This window comes from Dromiciops gliroides, chromosome 1 (genome assembly GCF_019393635.1).
Source record: "Dromiciops gliroides isolate mDroGli1 chromosome 1, mDroGli1.pri, whole genome shotgun sequence".
NCBI lineage: Eukaryota > Metazoa > Chordata > Mammalia > Microbiotheria > Microbiotheriidae > Dromiciops > Dromiciops gliroides.
Window position 1 is genome coordinate 31,938,643 of NC_057861.1, and position 16,342 is coordinate 31,954,984.

Consider the following 16,342-nt stretch of genomic DNA (forward strand, 5'->3'; position numbering starts at 1 on the left):
TGACTAAATCCAATGAACAGTTCTTAAAGAGTAATTCACATAAACTCTCTAAGTCAGCCCTGTGATACTGTTTCTCACAAATAACATGGAAAGATGAAGCAGCCTAATGGAGCCGCTACTTCTCCTCCACGTGAGCTGGTATCTTGTCTAGGAAGTATTCCCGTTTAGCTGCCAGCATAAGCCCTGGAAGCTGGGTTACCATCGAGAGAAGTTGTTCCTGTAGAACGAATGCTCCTTTAGTAAACACGTCGAGGTCGGGATTTCGAAGACTCTTGCCTTTCCCAAATTTCTCTTTCTTGGAAATGCGCCTTCGCTAATTCAGCCCGAGGTTTCATCTGAAATAGGAACTGCTCTGCTCTACCCCGGGGCCAATGCTGCGCTAAAAGACCCCTGCTCCGTCCAGAGCTGCAGGAGGGGGTGGGGGCGGGGGGAGCTACCGAGGTACTACACCATCTCACCCGGCGGGCTGTTCAACTGGGCCCCGGGGCTGACGGGGAAGGCGCTTCGCCGCGCAAGTTGCCGCGAGTTCCTCCGAGAGCCTCTGGTACCGGAGTGAGGCCGGGAGCCCGGCCCCTGCCAGAGGCGCCTTTCCCGGGGACCGCGAGCGTCCGGACCAGCCCGGGGGCCGGGATCTCGCGGGCCGGAAGCTCTCGCGAGAGCCAGGTTCGCCCTCCGGGCCGCGTTTGAGTCGAGGCGGCGGTTTGTGAGCACTGAGTTGGGCAGGTAAAGGGCGGGGCGCTCCGCGGGCCGGGCTCTCCGGGGAGCGGGGGCGCGGCCGCCTGAGGCCAGTCCCCGCGACCTGGCCGGCCGCTCTGGGGAAGGCAAGCCTATGGAGTTTCCAAGGTGAAACTCGCCGACTCCTACTTTCTCCCGAAGCGGACGGGAAACACCGGGCTGCGGCCACCTATGAACGCGACACCATTCTCCCGCAAGGTACGTGCGGCGCGGCCCCGCCCTTGGCGCTCATTGCCCGCCCCGGCGGCCTAGCCCCGCCCCGCCCCTCCGAGGTCCCTGCCAGCCTAGTTCCCGACCGCGGCCCCGCCCCTGGGCCGCTCTGGCCCCGCCCGCCCTCTGCTGCCTGGGCTGGGCCGGCTCTTCCCGGGCCTTGGGGCGTCCTCCTGCTGTTCCCCATCCCCGTTATCCGTTCACCTCTCTCGTCCTCCCTTATGCCTTTGCCTTCCCAGTCCCCGCCCCGCCCCTTAATCTTGGTGCTTTCCCGCGGAGACAACCGCCGGTCCTCTCCGCGTCTTGTCCCCGGCCGTTTGCATGGGGTCCCCCTATTAGACTGGAAGCTCCCTGAGGGCAGGGCTTGGCTCTGCCTGGCACTTAGCAGACCCTTAAATGCTGCTGGGCTGACCGGCCTTCCTTTGCCATTCTTCCACCCCGTTGTCACAGTCCTCTTCCAGAACGAAGGATGAACAACAACAACCCAGAACTTACTTAGCTCATAGCCTGGCTCAAAGGAGGTGCTTGGCAAATGCTTGATTCAACGATCTCTTCTTTCTTCCCTTTTTCTTTCCATGTTCTCCTCTTTTTCTCTTCCATCAGTATTTTCTCTGCCCTCTTTCCTCTACTATTCCCTCCCTTCCTCTCTCTCTACTCTCCCCTTTCTGTCCTTTCCCCATCCTTTCCTGTCCTCTTTGTCAGTTACTCAAGCATTTATTGAGTGCTTTCTGTTTGCCAGGCACTGTCCTCAATTAGGTGCTGACTTCCTTCTCTCTGTGTTAATTAAATGCATTTTGTTTTTATGGACATCATTTCCACGTACCCTTCCTACTCCTTCCCCGCCCACCACGGATGAATTTTGCCTTTTAACTAAGAAAAATGCTTCAGAAAAAATCAAGCAAAATAGCCACTGTTCTCTGATAGCACCTGTAATATTCAGGACCCACGGTTCCCAGCCACTCCAAAAACGTAATAGTAGTACGACCTTATCTTTTTTCTGAGGTCAAGATTAGTCATTACAATTATATCACTTTGGACCTAGTTTGTGAGGGGGACAGGGCCTTGACCTGTGACATCTTTGGGATGAGGCGCTCCCTGTGTGGAAACTCCCTCCACCAAGGAAAATCCACAAATTGTCTGTACCTCACAGAACTGTTTGAGGGCACTGAGAGGTTAAGTAGTTTGCTTGCTAGTGGTCAAAAAGCTGCATTTATATGTCCAGACCCCTCTTTTTTCTCCCATTTCCCTTCTCCACACCCTACCCTCACCATGTATTTTCTTCCTGATTCTCCTTACTTTGCTGTTGCAAAAAACTGTTAAATAAAGTGTTGTTCATACGAGTGAGATGGTGTAGTACAATGGAAAGGTGCTGGGTTCAGATCTTGCTTTTGATACTGATTATGTTTCATTATTTGTAAAATAAGCAGGTTGGACTAGATAGCCTGAGGTTTCTCCCAGCTCTGAGTCTCTGACCCTAACTTTCCAAGTGTCTTCTGCCCTCTCTCATCTTTTTCCTCCTTAAACTCTCCTGTCTTCTCCTTCTGCCAGCTCTCTGATTGCTTCTCGGGTTCGCTGGGGGATCAGTTGAACGACTGGGAATGATTAGCCTGGAGAAGAGAAGACTAGGGGGGAATTGTGGGAGAAATGCTTAGACTTGAACAGAACTTGTTCTGTTCATCCCTGGGAGCAATGAGGGAAAGTAACAAAAGGAAAAATCCATAAACATCGAGAGTCATGGGGGTGGTTCTGGATTCCCCTTGACTGGGGTGGTCTTTGAGCAAAGGTCAGATAACCACATGTTGGTTGTTGTTTGTCCTTCATTCTTGAAGAGGACCGTGACATCAGGAGGTGATGTCATGACTTACACTGAGTTGGATTTAAGTGAGGGAGGGCTGTGCAAGGTCACCAACCTCACTCTGTGAGGCATTGGCCCTTGAGCCAGGCCCCAGAGCCATCTGCGTCCAGTAGTAAGACAGATATACATCAGGATGACTTGGAGATGGCACTGGATGTTTGAGACAATCAGGGTTAAATGACTTGCCCAGGGTCACATAGCTAGTAAATGTCTGAGGTGAGATTTAAACTCAGGTTCTCTTGACTCCAGGGCCAGAGCTCTATTAACTTTGCCACCTAGCCACATGTTGGTGAGATGCTAGAGAAAGATGGATTCTTGTTCAGGCTGAGATTGAACCAGATCAAAGGCTTCTGAGGTTCCTTCTAGCTCAGAGATTTTTTTTATCATAAAAGTATTTTATTATTTTCTAGTTACATATAGAAATAGTTTTCAACATTTGTTTTATAAGATTTCTAGTTTCAACATTTTCTCCCTCCCTCCCCTCCCTATCCCCTCCCCAAGACAGCAAGCAATCTGATATAGGTTATATATGTACAATCACATTAAACAGATTTCTGCATTAGTCATGTTGGGAAAGAAGACTCAGAGCAAAAGGGAAAAACCTCACAGATCAGAGATTTTGAGATTCCTTCCTGTAGCAAGCAGTGAATGTATTCTTCCTGACTTGCCTCTGTTCTTTCCCCTCTCTGGTCTTCTGTTTTTTGGTTTTTGTTTTTTGTTTTTAGTGAGGCAATTGGGGTTAAGTGACTTGCCCAGGGTCACACAGCTAGCAAGTGTTAAGTGTCTGAGGCCGGACTTGAACTCAGGTACTCCTGACTCCAGGGCTGGTGCTCCATCCACTGCACCACCTAGCTGCCCCTCTTCTGTTATTTCTTCTGTCTGTTCCCTCTTCTGGTATCATAGATCTCTTTCTGGCCTGGCCTCTTTTTTGGGTCTCCCCCCCCCCTCCTCTCTTGTCTCTTTTCCTCTTCTGTCTGTCCTCTTTTATTTCTAGGCTTTCTATTGGTCCTTTCTGCCTTCTTAACTTTCTCTTTATCCTCTTCTTCTTGTCTTCCTCTCTCTCCTCTCATTTCTCTCCTCTTCTCCAGGTTTTTACCAATTCAACATTAAGCACTTAGTAACTGACAATCTAAAGTTTGCAAAGTAATTACATTTATGCATTTGAGCCACTGAGTGTATAGGATAAGTTCATTTTACAAACTAAGGCTCAGAGAAGTGAATGATTTGCTAATGGTCACAGTAAATGTCAGAGGTGGAATTGGGACCTAGATCTTGCTGAATGTGGCTCTCTGTACACTCTCTATGACAGGATGCTGAGTTCTGGGGATGCTATTCAGTTGTGTCTAACTCTTCCAAACCCTGTGGATCGTACTGTCCATGGGGTTTTCTTGGCAAAAATCCTGGAGTAGTTCGTCATTTCCTCCAGTGGATTGAGGCAAACAGAAATTAAGTGACTTGCCCAAGGCAGTACAGATAGTGAAATGTCTGAGGCTGGATTTGAACTCAGGTCTTCCTGACTCCAGGCCTAGCATTCTATCAATGAAGCCATTTAACTTCCTTGGGGATACAGGGACCAAAAGAAAAGTGTCCCTGCTCTCAGAAGTTTATGTTACATTCTATTGAGTATATATGTCAAGGATATAGTAACCTATTTCAGGAAGGGAAGGTCATTTACATCTGTGGGCATTAGGAAAGGCTTCCCTGGGAATGTGGCTTTGGATTCTATGGAGCTAAAAAAAGTGAATTTCAAGACTGAATAGGTGCATACACAAAAGTGTGCATTGACACTGTGCTCTGCATTTAGGCACAGAAATAGTTGTATTTAATTTATCATCTATCTAATATCTGAGCCATTTTTAGCTTGGGGGAAAGAGAGGAGGGAGGGGGAGAGAGAGAGAGAGAGAGAGAGAGAGAGAGAGAGAAAGTGGTGATACTAATTGGCCTATTGTCCTAAACTCTTGCTGAATAAACAAGTTGTTATCTCATTCCCTTAGAGATCACTTTCTCTTCTCCTCATACTAGGAGTTAAACAAAGAGACCTCCTCCCTTCCATGTATGTATGTGTGTATATCTATATCTATATCTATATCTATATCTATATCTATATCTATATCTATATCTATATCTATATATCTATATCTATATCTTTTTTGTGTGTTTTGGTTTGTTTTTTTTTGCTGGGCAATGAGGGTTAAGTGACTTGCCCAGGGTCACACAGCTAGTGTCAAGTGCCTGATGCTAGATTTGAACTCAGGTCCTCCTGAATCCAGGGCCGGTGCTTTATCCACTGTACCGCCTAGCTGCCCCCTATATATATATATGGAGAAAGGAAAGGGGAAGAGAAAGAAAATAAACATGTATTTAGGTCTACTATGTGCCACAAATATCTCATTTGACTTTTACAACACTGGGAGGTAGGTGCTATGATGATCCCCATTTTACAGTTAAGGAAACTGGGGGGGGGGGACAGAGGTTAAAGGCCACAGCAAAAACAAACAACACGGACCCTGCCCTCAAGCAGCTTACAATCTAATAAAGGGAATGCAACCTATACACAAATAACCCCAGTGAAAGCTAGAATGGGATAAGGGCAAGGAATAAATAGAAAGAAAGTGCCTAAAGAAAATGTGAGGTGGGAAAGATCATACTTTGGTGGGAGAGATCAACCGCAGGAACCAGGGCAAGTTTCTTGGAGTGGTTGGCACCTTGAACAAAGCCATTTCAGTGGGCAGGGCCTGTGCACATGCATGGATCCTAGTGAGTGAAGGATTAACTGAGGGAATAGCCACAGGACCACTTTGGCTACAGTGCAGGCCTGAGAAGGAGAGCCCAAGGAACTAAGAGTAGAAAGGGAGATCAGAGCTGTATTGTAGAGGGGCTTCAGTTCTCCTCTTTGCATTCCTTTTTTTTTTTTTTTTAGTGAGGCAATTGGGGTTAAGTGACTTGCCCAGGGTCACACAGCTAGTAAGTATTAAGTGTCTGAGGCTGGATTTGAACTCAGGTACTCCTGAATCCAGGGCCACTGCTCTATCCACTGCGGCACCTAGCTGCCCCTCCTCTTTGCATTCTTAAAAAAAAATTTAAAAAAAAATTATTGAAGACCCTACAGAGCTTTTGTTTATGTGGGTTATATCTAGCAATATTTACCATATTAGAAATTTAGATGGATAAAATATTAAAATAGTTATGATTCCTTTAAAATAACAATAAACCCACATATATTATGTGGGTTTTAGGGACGTAAGACCCAGCACACCAGACAGCCTCTGTCCTCTAATAGCAGAATAGATAACATTTTATGAAAATAATTATATTTTCTAAAACAAAAAATATAGTGAGAAATTAGCACTGTTTAACCTATTTTGCAGACTTCTTTAATAGAAGACAGCTAGATTCTCCTATCTCCTTCTGCAGTCTTATTGTTATATGTTGTTTTGGTTGAAGTATATGAATAAATTTGGACTTAGATGTGTATCTGGAAAAGAGAAGAATATTTTAATAGGCTAATGATATCTTAGTATGGTGATAAAAATAATTTTGACCTCATGGCCCCTCTGAAAGAGTCTCAAGGACCCCATTTTGAGGAGAGCCGCTTTAGGCAATAGTGTCTTAAAAGACCCCCACAGGTCCACAAAAAATTCACTTTGAGAACTGCTGCTCTAGGCAATAGGGTCTTAGGGACCCCCATGAGTCTGCCAGCCCCAAGGCTTTTGGGCAGTCAGATGCACACATTAGGAAGATGATTTTGGTAGCTGGATGAAAGATGGATTGGAGAAGAGAGAGAATGGAAAGAAGGAAGCCCATCCAGTAGTTCTGGCAAGAGTTGTGATGAGGCCCTGGAGCAGAGAGGACAGAGAAGAGAGATAGAAGGAATGCCACCGAGGAGGACTTCACAGCCAGTTGGACGTGGGAAGTAAGGGAAAGGGGGAAGAATCCATGCTAGAGGTTTCAAGCCTGGGTGGCTGAAAGATGATGGTGGTGTCAGCAGGAGTTGGGAAAAACAGAATATGGAGGGGAGAAAAACAAGGAGTTTGGTTTGGGGTGTGCTGCATTTGTGGTATCACAACTTCCAGGTGAGATGTCCAGCAGGCAGTTTGGACACTGAGGACTGTAGCTCAGGCAAGGTTGTGATTGGGGCTAGATTTTAGAGGCGGCCACTGGAGGAGTGGGAGGGAGGGAGGGAATGAAAGAAAAAGCACTTAAGAAGTATTTACCATGAGAGCAGCTGGGTGGCACAGTGGATAAAGCACTGGGCCTGGATTCAGAAGAACATGAGTTCAAATCTGACCTCAGACACTTGACACTTACTGTCTCTGTGACCTTGGGCAAGTCACTTAACTCTCATTGCCCCCCAAAAGTGTTTACCATAAGGCACTTTGCAGAGTTTTAGGAATATAAAACCCAGCACACCAGACAGCCTCTGTCCTCTAATAGCAGAAGACTTGGTGAGCAAGAGTGGAAAGAAGCAGTTTTAGAAGTCCTGTGCCATTTCAGGTTGGGGAAGTCTGCTGAGCCCAAGGCCTCAGAGGTAGAAGTCCAGGGGTGGAGGCAGCTAGGTGGCACAGTGGATAAAGCACTGGCCCTGGATTCAGGAGGACCTGAGTTCAAATCTGGTCTCAGACACTTGACACTAGCTGTGTGACCCTGGGCAAGTCACTTAATCCTCATTGCCCCGCAAAAAAAAAAAAAAGAAGAAGAAGAAGAAGAAGAAGAAGAAGTCCAGGGGCAAGTTCAGGTAGTTGGCTTAATGCAGCCGGGAAAGCAAGAAGAAAGGTGAGGCCAAAGCCTTTTTTTTTTTTTTTTTGCAGGGCAATGGGGGTTAAGTGACTTGCCCAGGGTCACACAGCTGGTAAGTGTCAAGTGTCTGAGGTCGGATTTGAACTCAGGTACTCCTGAATCCAGAGCCGGTGCTTTATCCACTGGGCCACCTAGCCGCCCCCGAGGCCAAAGCCTTTTGAGGGACTAGATGAATAATAACAGACATTGTATATAGCATTTCAAAGTTTGCAAAGCTCCGGAGATATATTATCTTTTTTGAACCTCATTATAGCAACAAGTGATATCAGTATGATTTTCACTGTGTGCTCTTTCTCTCATGTCTGTTTCCCACCTTTCCCAGTCAAGAGTCTGAGGTCCCCACAAAAAGCGGTGTTCATTCTTTGTAGTTTCCCTTCTATCCCTAGCCCAGTACCTGATGCTAGGTAGAGGGTACTTCATAAGGACTTACTTGATGCCTGAAGGATTGCTATCTCTGGTTTACAAATGAAGAAACTAGGGGCAGGTAGGTGGTGCTATAGTGGTTAAACCACTGGCCCTGGATTCAGGAGGACCTGAGTTCAAATTTGACCTCAGTCACTTGACACTTACTAGTGACCCTGGGCAAGTCACTTAACCCTCATTGTCTGGCAAAAACAAAAGCAAACCAACAAACAAAAACAAATGAAGAAATTATGGGAGGCTCATCAAGGTTAAGTGTCTTGCTTCCAGCCATGGAGCCAATAAGTAGCCGAGGTAGGATCTGACTCTGGGTTTTCTTGTCTCAGACTTTGACCCTTTATTCACTGTGTTGTGCTGTCTCCCAAGACAGAGTTGTCTTCCTTTTACAGATTTAAAATTCATTGTCCTTCCCATTGAGCAAATAGGGTCATCCAGTCTTCCATTTAACTTACTCTTGAAGCATAATGTGCATTGGTTCAAAGAAGGATAAAATCCACTTTTACAGCAAAGACAAAAACCACAAGTCTTTCTGGGTTAGACGACTTGTTCAGTCGAGTCCGATTCTAAGTGTCCCCAGTTGAGATTTTCTTGGGAAAAATACTGGAGTGGTTTGCCATTTCCTTATCCAGCTCCTTTTATAGAAAAGGAAACCGTAGCCAACAGGGTGCAATGACTTGCCCAGGGTCCCACAGCTAAGAAGTGAGGCTGGATTTGAACTCAGGAAGATGAGTCTTCCTGAATCTAGACCCAGCACTCTGGGCACTATGGCGCCACCTAGCCGCCATCCTAGACTAATATCCTTTTAGAAAACAGACTGCAGTCAGAACATGTGAATTCAGATCTAACTTGCTGTGCCACCCTGGGCAAGTCACTGTCAGACTCTGAAAATAAATGACCAAAGAGCCAGGCATTGAGGGATAAGAACAACAATGAGGCATGTTTGCCTAGTGAAAAAAAGTCTATTCATAGCAAGGCTTCACGACAGGGAGTATGGTTCCTGCAGGGGCTCAGGGACCACCTGGGACTGGTATGAACCAGTTCTGTGATTTAGCTGCAGTGGAGTTTATCCAGAGGGTGAGCACAGAGGATTGTCATTATGTCAAGCTCAGCACGTAGTTGGCTTCCTGGGCCTTAGCTCTGGAAAACAAGAGAGAGGAGGTCTTGGCCTGGGGATCCTGACATCACTTAACTGCTGTCTGCCTCAGTTTCCTCATGTATAAAATGGGAATAATAATAGAACCTACTTCTGTGGGATGTTGATCAATTGATTTGTAAAGTGCTTTGCAAACCTTAAGGTGCTATATAAATGCAAGTGATTAGTATTATTCTTGTTGTGCCAAGTATAGGTAGCCTGTCAGGAAATGCCAAAAGGGCGGACGTAGGTCTACTGCTCATCTTTGGGCATATGGTTTTAATATATTTACTATATAACTTCTTTGTGCTCTTTTGTAAACCTTGAAGATAATTACACTCAGTGAATTAATTAACTCTGAATTAAATAATTACTTGCAAACAGACCAGTCTCTTATTTTGAAAAAAATGCTAGCTTAGTACCTTTGTTTGTTGGTTTGTTTGTTTTTGCAGGGCAAGGGTTAAGTGACTTGCCCAGGGTCACACAGGTACTAAGTCTCAAGTGTCTGAGGCTGGATTTGAACTCAGGTCCTCCTGAATCCAGGGCCCATGCTTTATCCACTGCGCCACCTAGCTGCCCCCAACTTAGTATCTTTCTGATCAGCTTCCTTAATTGTGGGATGGTACTTTTTTTTCTTTGCACAGAACATCATCTATTCAGAAATTGAGGCTCACACTATTGAGAAACAACGGAAAGAACTGCAACTGTTAATTGGGGAACTAAGAGATCGGGACCGAGAGCTCAGTGAAATGGTTCTGGCGCATCAAAGACAGCTTCTGGCATGGGAAGATGATCGGCAGAAAGTGCTGACCTTGGAAGAAAGATGCTGCAAATTAGAGAGTAAGTACTGGCCCAGCTGAGCCAGCTGCTCCACAGCAGGCTGCACTGTGTGCTTCCCAGCCATCTGCACAAGCCTCCCGTGGGCATCAGTGGGAATACTGGAAGAGGTAGGACAGGCACAGTTCAGCTTTCAAATAGTGATGAAGTGCCCACTGTTTGTAGAGCACAATACAAAGAAATGAGCACAGTGTGAGATGCAAGGAAGTGCTTATTCCCTTATAGGATGAGGAAATACAAAGCCTAGAAAAGACCCCATATGCCCCCCTGAAGCAAACTGGCTCCTGAGGGATATGGGCATGTGCACACACCCATGGCACAAATGAATAGGCCGTATGTGCATTGGAGAAGGATGGGCTGTCCAAGGAGGAATCAGGGCTGGCTTCTCTGAGGAGGTGACATTTGCCTTGGGCATTAGCGAGGAAGTACAAGGAGCATTATGGTGTAGTGAGTAGAGAGCTGACCTCCGAGTCCAGAAGCAGCCGTGGGCTCAAGTCCCACCCTGCCACAGACCGGCTGTATGACCCTGGGCCAGTCCCCAGCCAGGCTCTGCATCCTTTCACGGGAGTGCCCTTTGCCATCAAAATCTTGCATCCAGGCTGTATTCCTTTCCTACAAAAGAATCAGAAGGAATTCAGCAAGCGGGAGGAAGAAGAGAGGCAGGACCTACAAGCCTGGACAATATTGAAAGCAAAAGCCTGGAGCTAGCAAAGTGGGGAACTCGTCTGGGACACGGAGGGGAGAGGAGAGCAGCATCAGACGAAGAAAGACTGGAGGGGAAGGCCTGGGAGGCTCAAGGAAGACCCAAGAAAGAGGGCATGAGGTGCATGCCTGGGGCAGGTGGTGGTGTGATCAGTCACCCAAGTAACAGGCATTTATTAAGTGCCTCCTGTGTGCGAAGCCCTGTGCTATTCATTGTACAATCAATGATAGAGGAAGATCGAGCTCTTTCTTTTGCTTTTGTTTTCTCTGCTAAAGATCTTTGGCCTGTCTGTTAAGACAGAACAAAAATGGCTCTTTTGGGAATAGTCTACCTATCAGATCTTTGGAAAGGAAAACAGTTTTTGACCAAACAAGAGATAGAGTATATTATAAAATGCAAAATGGATGATTTTGATTATATTAAATTAAAAAATTTCTGTACAAACAGAAGCAATGCATCCAAAATTAGAAGGGAGGCAGAAAGCTGGGAAACAATTTTTGAGGCCAGTACTTCTGATAAAGGCCTCATCTCTAAAATATATAGGGAACTAAATCAAATTTATAAGAATCCAAGTCATTCCCCAATTGAGAAATGGTCAAAGGATATGAACAGGCAGTTTTCTGATGAAGAAACCAAAGCTATCTATTCCCATATGAAAAAATGCTCTAAATCTCTAATGATTAGAGAGATGCAAATTAAAACAACTCTGAGGTACCACCTGACACCTATCAGATTGGCTAAAATGACAAAAAAGGAAGATAATAAATGTTGGAGAAGCTGTGGGAAAATTGGAACACTAATTCATTGTTGGTGGAGCTGTGAACTGATCCAACCATTCTGGAGAGCAATTTGGAATTATGCCCAAAGGGCGATAAAGCTATGCATACCCTTTGACCCAGCAATTCCATTTTTAGGTCTTTTTCCCAAAGAAATCATGGAAGGGGGAAAGGGACCCACATGTACAAAAATATTTATAGCTGCTCTTTACGTGGTAGCAAGGAATTGGAAGTTGAGGGGGTGCCCATCAATTGGGGAATGGCTGGACAAGTTGTGGTATATGAATACAATGGAATACTATTGTGCTGTAAGAAATGATGAGCAGGAGGAGTTCAGAGAAACCTGGAGGGTCTTGCGTGAGCTGATGATGAGTGAGATGAGCAGAACCAGAAGAACATTGTACACAGTATCATCAACATTGAATGTTGACCTACAGTGATGGACTATATTCTTCTCACCAATGCAATGGTACAGAAGAGTTCCAGGGAACTCATGATAGAAGAGGATCTCCAAATCCAAGAAAAAAAAAAAGAACTGTGGAGTATAGATGCTGATTGAACCATACTATTTCTTTTGTTTTGGGTGCTGTTGGTTTTTTTTTTTTCTATTTTGAGGTTTTTGCATTACTGCCCTGATTTTTTCTCTTATAACAGGATTAATGCAGAAATAGGATTAATGTTATTATGTGTATATATATGTGTGTGTATAGATATATATCTATATCTATATGTATATAGATATAACCTATATCAGATTACCTGCTGTCTAGGGGAAGGGGGCAGGAGGGGAGGGAGGGAGAAAAATCTGAAATTGTAAAGCTTGTATAAACAAAAGTTGAGAACTATCTTTACATGTAACGGAAAAAATAAAATACCTTATATGTAAAAAATAAATAAATAATAATCTTTCAAATGAAAAAAAAAAATGGCTCTTTCGGAGTGGATCCCATGGATGCCAGAGATAGGGAGTAAGCAAGTGAGCGCCTAGCTAGCCAGAATGAATTCAAGTCGCTTAACCCAGATGAACTTCATCCCAAACAAATGTGATTGCTGAGCTGTTGTCAGTAGTCTTCAGAAGATCATGGAGATTGGCAGTGGGATTACAGGATAAGGGAAAGTGTGATAATGTAAAGGAGAACAGCTTTGAAAGTCTGCAGACTAAAGATCACTGCAGTGACCAGTCATAGCCTCCAAAGACTAGAGGATGAAGCATGTCTCCCATCTGTTGGCAGGCAGGTGGGGAACAATGGGTATGGAGTGAGATGGATATGTTGGTTTGTTTTCCCTGATGATACGTCATCATTACAAGGTAGGGTTGAAATAATTTATGGTAAGGGTTTTGCAAACCATGAAGTGCTATGTAAATATTAGCAAATCTTTTTCTGTCATGCCAAGAATTATTAGGAAGTGACAGTGTTATTTTAAAAAATTAGAAAAGCGTATCGGGGCACCTAGGTGGTGCAGTGGATAAAGCACTGGCCCTGGATTTACGAGCACCTGAGTTCAAATCCAGCCTCAGACACTTAACACTGGCTGTGTGACCCTGGGCAAGTCACTTAACCCTCATTGCCTCGCAAAAAAAAAAAAAGAAAAGAGTATCAATGAAATATATATGTATTTAAAATAAAGGGATAGTCAGAATGATAACAAAAAAGGAAGTAGTAATCACAAATAACCTGCATGGTTTTATAAAAAACAAATCATGCCAGACTAGTTTCATTTCCTTTTTTGACAAGTTACTAGACAAGGTAGATGTAGAAAGTGCTATAATTTACCTAAGATTTTAGCAGAATATTTGAATATTATTGACAATTATACAATTAAATGGATTCAGGACTAGTTGAATGTTTAAACCCAAAGAATAGTCATTAATGATTCAGTCTCAACTTGGAAGAAGTGAAATGATCCAGGGATCTGTTCTTGGCCTTATACTAGTTAACATTTTTATCAATTACTTGAGTAAAAGCAGCGACGGCCTCCTTCTTTGCAGTTTGCAGATGGCACAAGGCTGGAAGGGTGTGGCTAACAGTGGATGGCCGAAGGAGGATTGAAAGAGATGTTGGCAGGCCAGGGCACTGTGCTGAATGGAAGGGGGTAAAAGTTAATTACTGTAAATATAAAGTCTTACATTTGGGCTTAAAAAATCAACTCCATGAGTAAAGGCAAAATTAGAAAGAATTTCTTCTTGGAAAATGTCTGGGCTTTTAGCAGACCACAGTCTAAGCTCAGTACGAATCAGCCATGAGTATCCAGAGCTAAGTTGAGCATGGTCCTACTTACTCTGCCTGGGTTGGCCCATAGATTGTACTCAGCTTGGGGAGTCACAGTTCAACTAGAAAGTGCCAATTCCAAATGAATATTGGTTAAAGGAAGGTTAGAGGCGAATAGACTAGAGAAGACTTAATGGGGATGTGATAATGACCGCCTCCTAGTGTTTGAGGCACTTTCATGTACAATAGGATCAGAATTGGCCCCAGAGGGTATAACCAGGAGACATAGATAGATGCAGCAAGGAGGCAGATTGAGACTTCATGTAAGGAAACATTTCTCAGCAATTAGCATAATGAATTAGCATATAATGAATTAGCAACAAGTGGCCAGAATGGGCTTCCCAGAGGACCAGGACACTTCATAAATGTTATTGACTAACTGACTGGGCTCCCTTGGGACGTTTATCCTCACAAGACATCTTCAAGTCAAGGCTTATTGGGTGTTAGACTCGAGGGCCCAAAGCGCACAGCACTCCCAGTGTCACCTTGAACCAGGTGAAAATGGAATTGGGAAATGTTTAACACAATAAATAAAAATGCAATACAACATAAATGATGTCAGCTTGTTTTCTAACTCAGGCTACGCTTGCAGGGATCCGTTTCTGTTTGATTTGGACGCCCCAGAGACAGAGGGAGTTCTTATTAATGTTCCAGCTGGGCTAGATCACCCCAGAAGTATTTTCCAGCTGAGATTTTGTTATTCAGATCGCAAACTTGTGCTTTACTATATCAGTACGGAGCCATTGAATGTTTCTTAAGTAGAGCAGCAACATGACTAGATACATGAAATAATTAAAGTATACTTGTAAAGCAGGGAACAAACAAATGGAAATCAAATTGGTACAAAGAGATTACGTATGGGATGATGGGAGGCTTCAGAGTTAGAAGAACGAAATTCAGTATGTGGTTCTGCTTCTTACTTTCCTATTGGATCCCATACCAATCACTTTACCTCTGAACCTCAATTTCCATGTCTATAAAGAGAGAGAGAGAGAGAGAGAGAGAGAGAGAGAGAGAGAGAGAGAGAGAGAGAGAGAGAGAGATGGACTAGATGATTTCTATAAACTCTTCCAGTTTCACCTCTGGAAGATGTGAGGATTCCAAGAAGACCAATGATCAGAACGGGTCAGCATTAGGTGCATGAGGGAAAAGTTTCCAGCAGATGGGTCTTAAACTGGACTTATCGAGGAAGGATCATCCACCTTCCTGCTTCTGGCTGGAAGGGTTGTTCTCTACCTTCTTCAATTCTCGTAGCAGTGGTGAAGCCAAGTATTCTTGAAACTTCCCCTGAAAAGAGGCACATTTTTAAACTTCAGTACTTCCCTACTTTGGAACCCATCCAGACTAGCCATTTAAGCCAAAAGGTGCCGGAACCATGACATCTCTTCATCTGTTAGCCCACTGGTTCAGTGTCCAAACCTGCCCACGTTCTGTTGACACCATATTTGTTGCTACAGCCATAAGAAAATGTGGTAAGGAAATGGGTCACGCAGAATTTAAGATTGTGTCTTGTGTTCTAATCCTAACCTAACCAATGTTATCTTTAGTTTTGATTTCTATTCAGTGTGCAGTCCTTTATTACAAATCACATTTGAAGAAGTACAGTTTTTCTGTTTTCATGATGACATGTCAATGTTGTTTTATGTGTTTATTCGGGGATTAACATGCACAAATGCCTAAATACTCTGTCTGATGCTTATTTACCTCAGTAGAGGGTGACATGCCTTTTAATTCAAACAAGTGAAGAAGAAAACGGCTGGCAAAATGGTATACTTTTGGTTATTTAAGCCATCCATGTCCCAGTGAAAATGTCTGTGTGTCCTTTAAAGAAAAAATACCCATAGTCTTGACTCCCTGCCCCCCACAAGAGCGCCCTCTTAGCCCTCACACTTGTCTGTAAAGAAATTCTTGCTCTCATTTCCCTCAGATGAACTGCATAAGAGGAGTGATGTAATTAGGACCCTCACCAAGAGGATCAAAACTCTAGAATCTCAACAAAATGACCACCAGGAGGTTCTTCAGACAGCTCAGCATCAGCTCCAGGAAATGGCTCAAAAGGCCACCCATGCCTCTGTCATCTGTGAGGACCTCGAGGTAGGCAGGGGCCCTGGCCACAGGGAAGGAGGGCCACAGCTTTGTGTTGGCCGAGTTAGCTAAGCTAAGGAGGCTTGCAGTTCTCCATGCATACATAATAAAGGCAGGAGTATGGGCCAGGAGGAAGAGCAGGACCTTGCTTAGTTTAGGTTTGTTCTTTTTCTTTTTTTTTTTATGGTGAGGCAATTGGGGTTAAGTGACTTGCCCAGGGTCACACAGCTAGTAAGTGTTAAGTGTCTGAGGCCAGATTTGAACTCAGGTCCTCTTGAATCCAGGGCTGGTGCTTTATCCACTGCGCCACCTAGCTGCCCCTGTTTATTTTTATTCTCACTCTGATTCTTTGGTGTGACAAGACCCAAAGGATTTGGGGGACCTCAGAAAGACCATATGCCTCAAACTCAGCTCTCTAGTTTGTTGACAGATACTTGCTAAAATGACTGGAATTGGGGGCAGCTAGGTGGCACAGTGGATAAAGCACTGGTCCTGGATTCAGGAGGACCTGATTTCAAATCT

At 44.5% G+C, this 16,342-nt stretch overlaps 1 protein-coding gene across 1 annotated transcript in view; it reads left to right on the forward strand.

The window, feature by feature from the left end:
• The first annotated feature begins 772 nt into the window (after positions 1-772).
• The window catches only part of CCDC62 (coiled-coil domain containing 62), a 55,479-nt gene continuing 39,909 nt past the window's right edge, over positions 773-16,342 (forward strand). Inside the window, exons 1-3 of the mRNA XM_043977587.1 lie at positions 773-933; positions 9,794-9,989; positions 15,663-15,829. Coding sequence (XP_043833522.1) covers positions 907-933; positions 9,794-9,989; positions 15,663-15,829 — 390 coding nt within the window. The 5' untranslated portion in view covers positions 773-906. The remainder of the gene's footprint in view (positions 934-9,793; positions 9,990-15,662; positions 15,830-16,342) is intronic.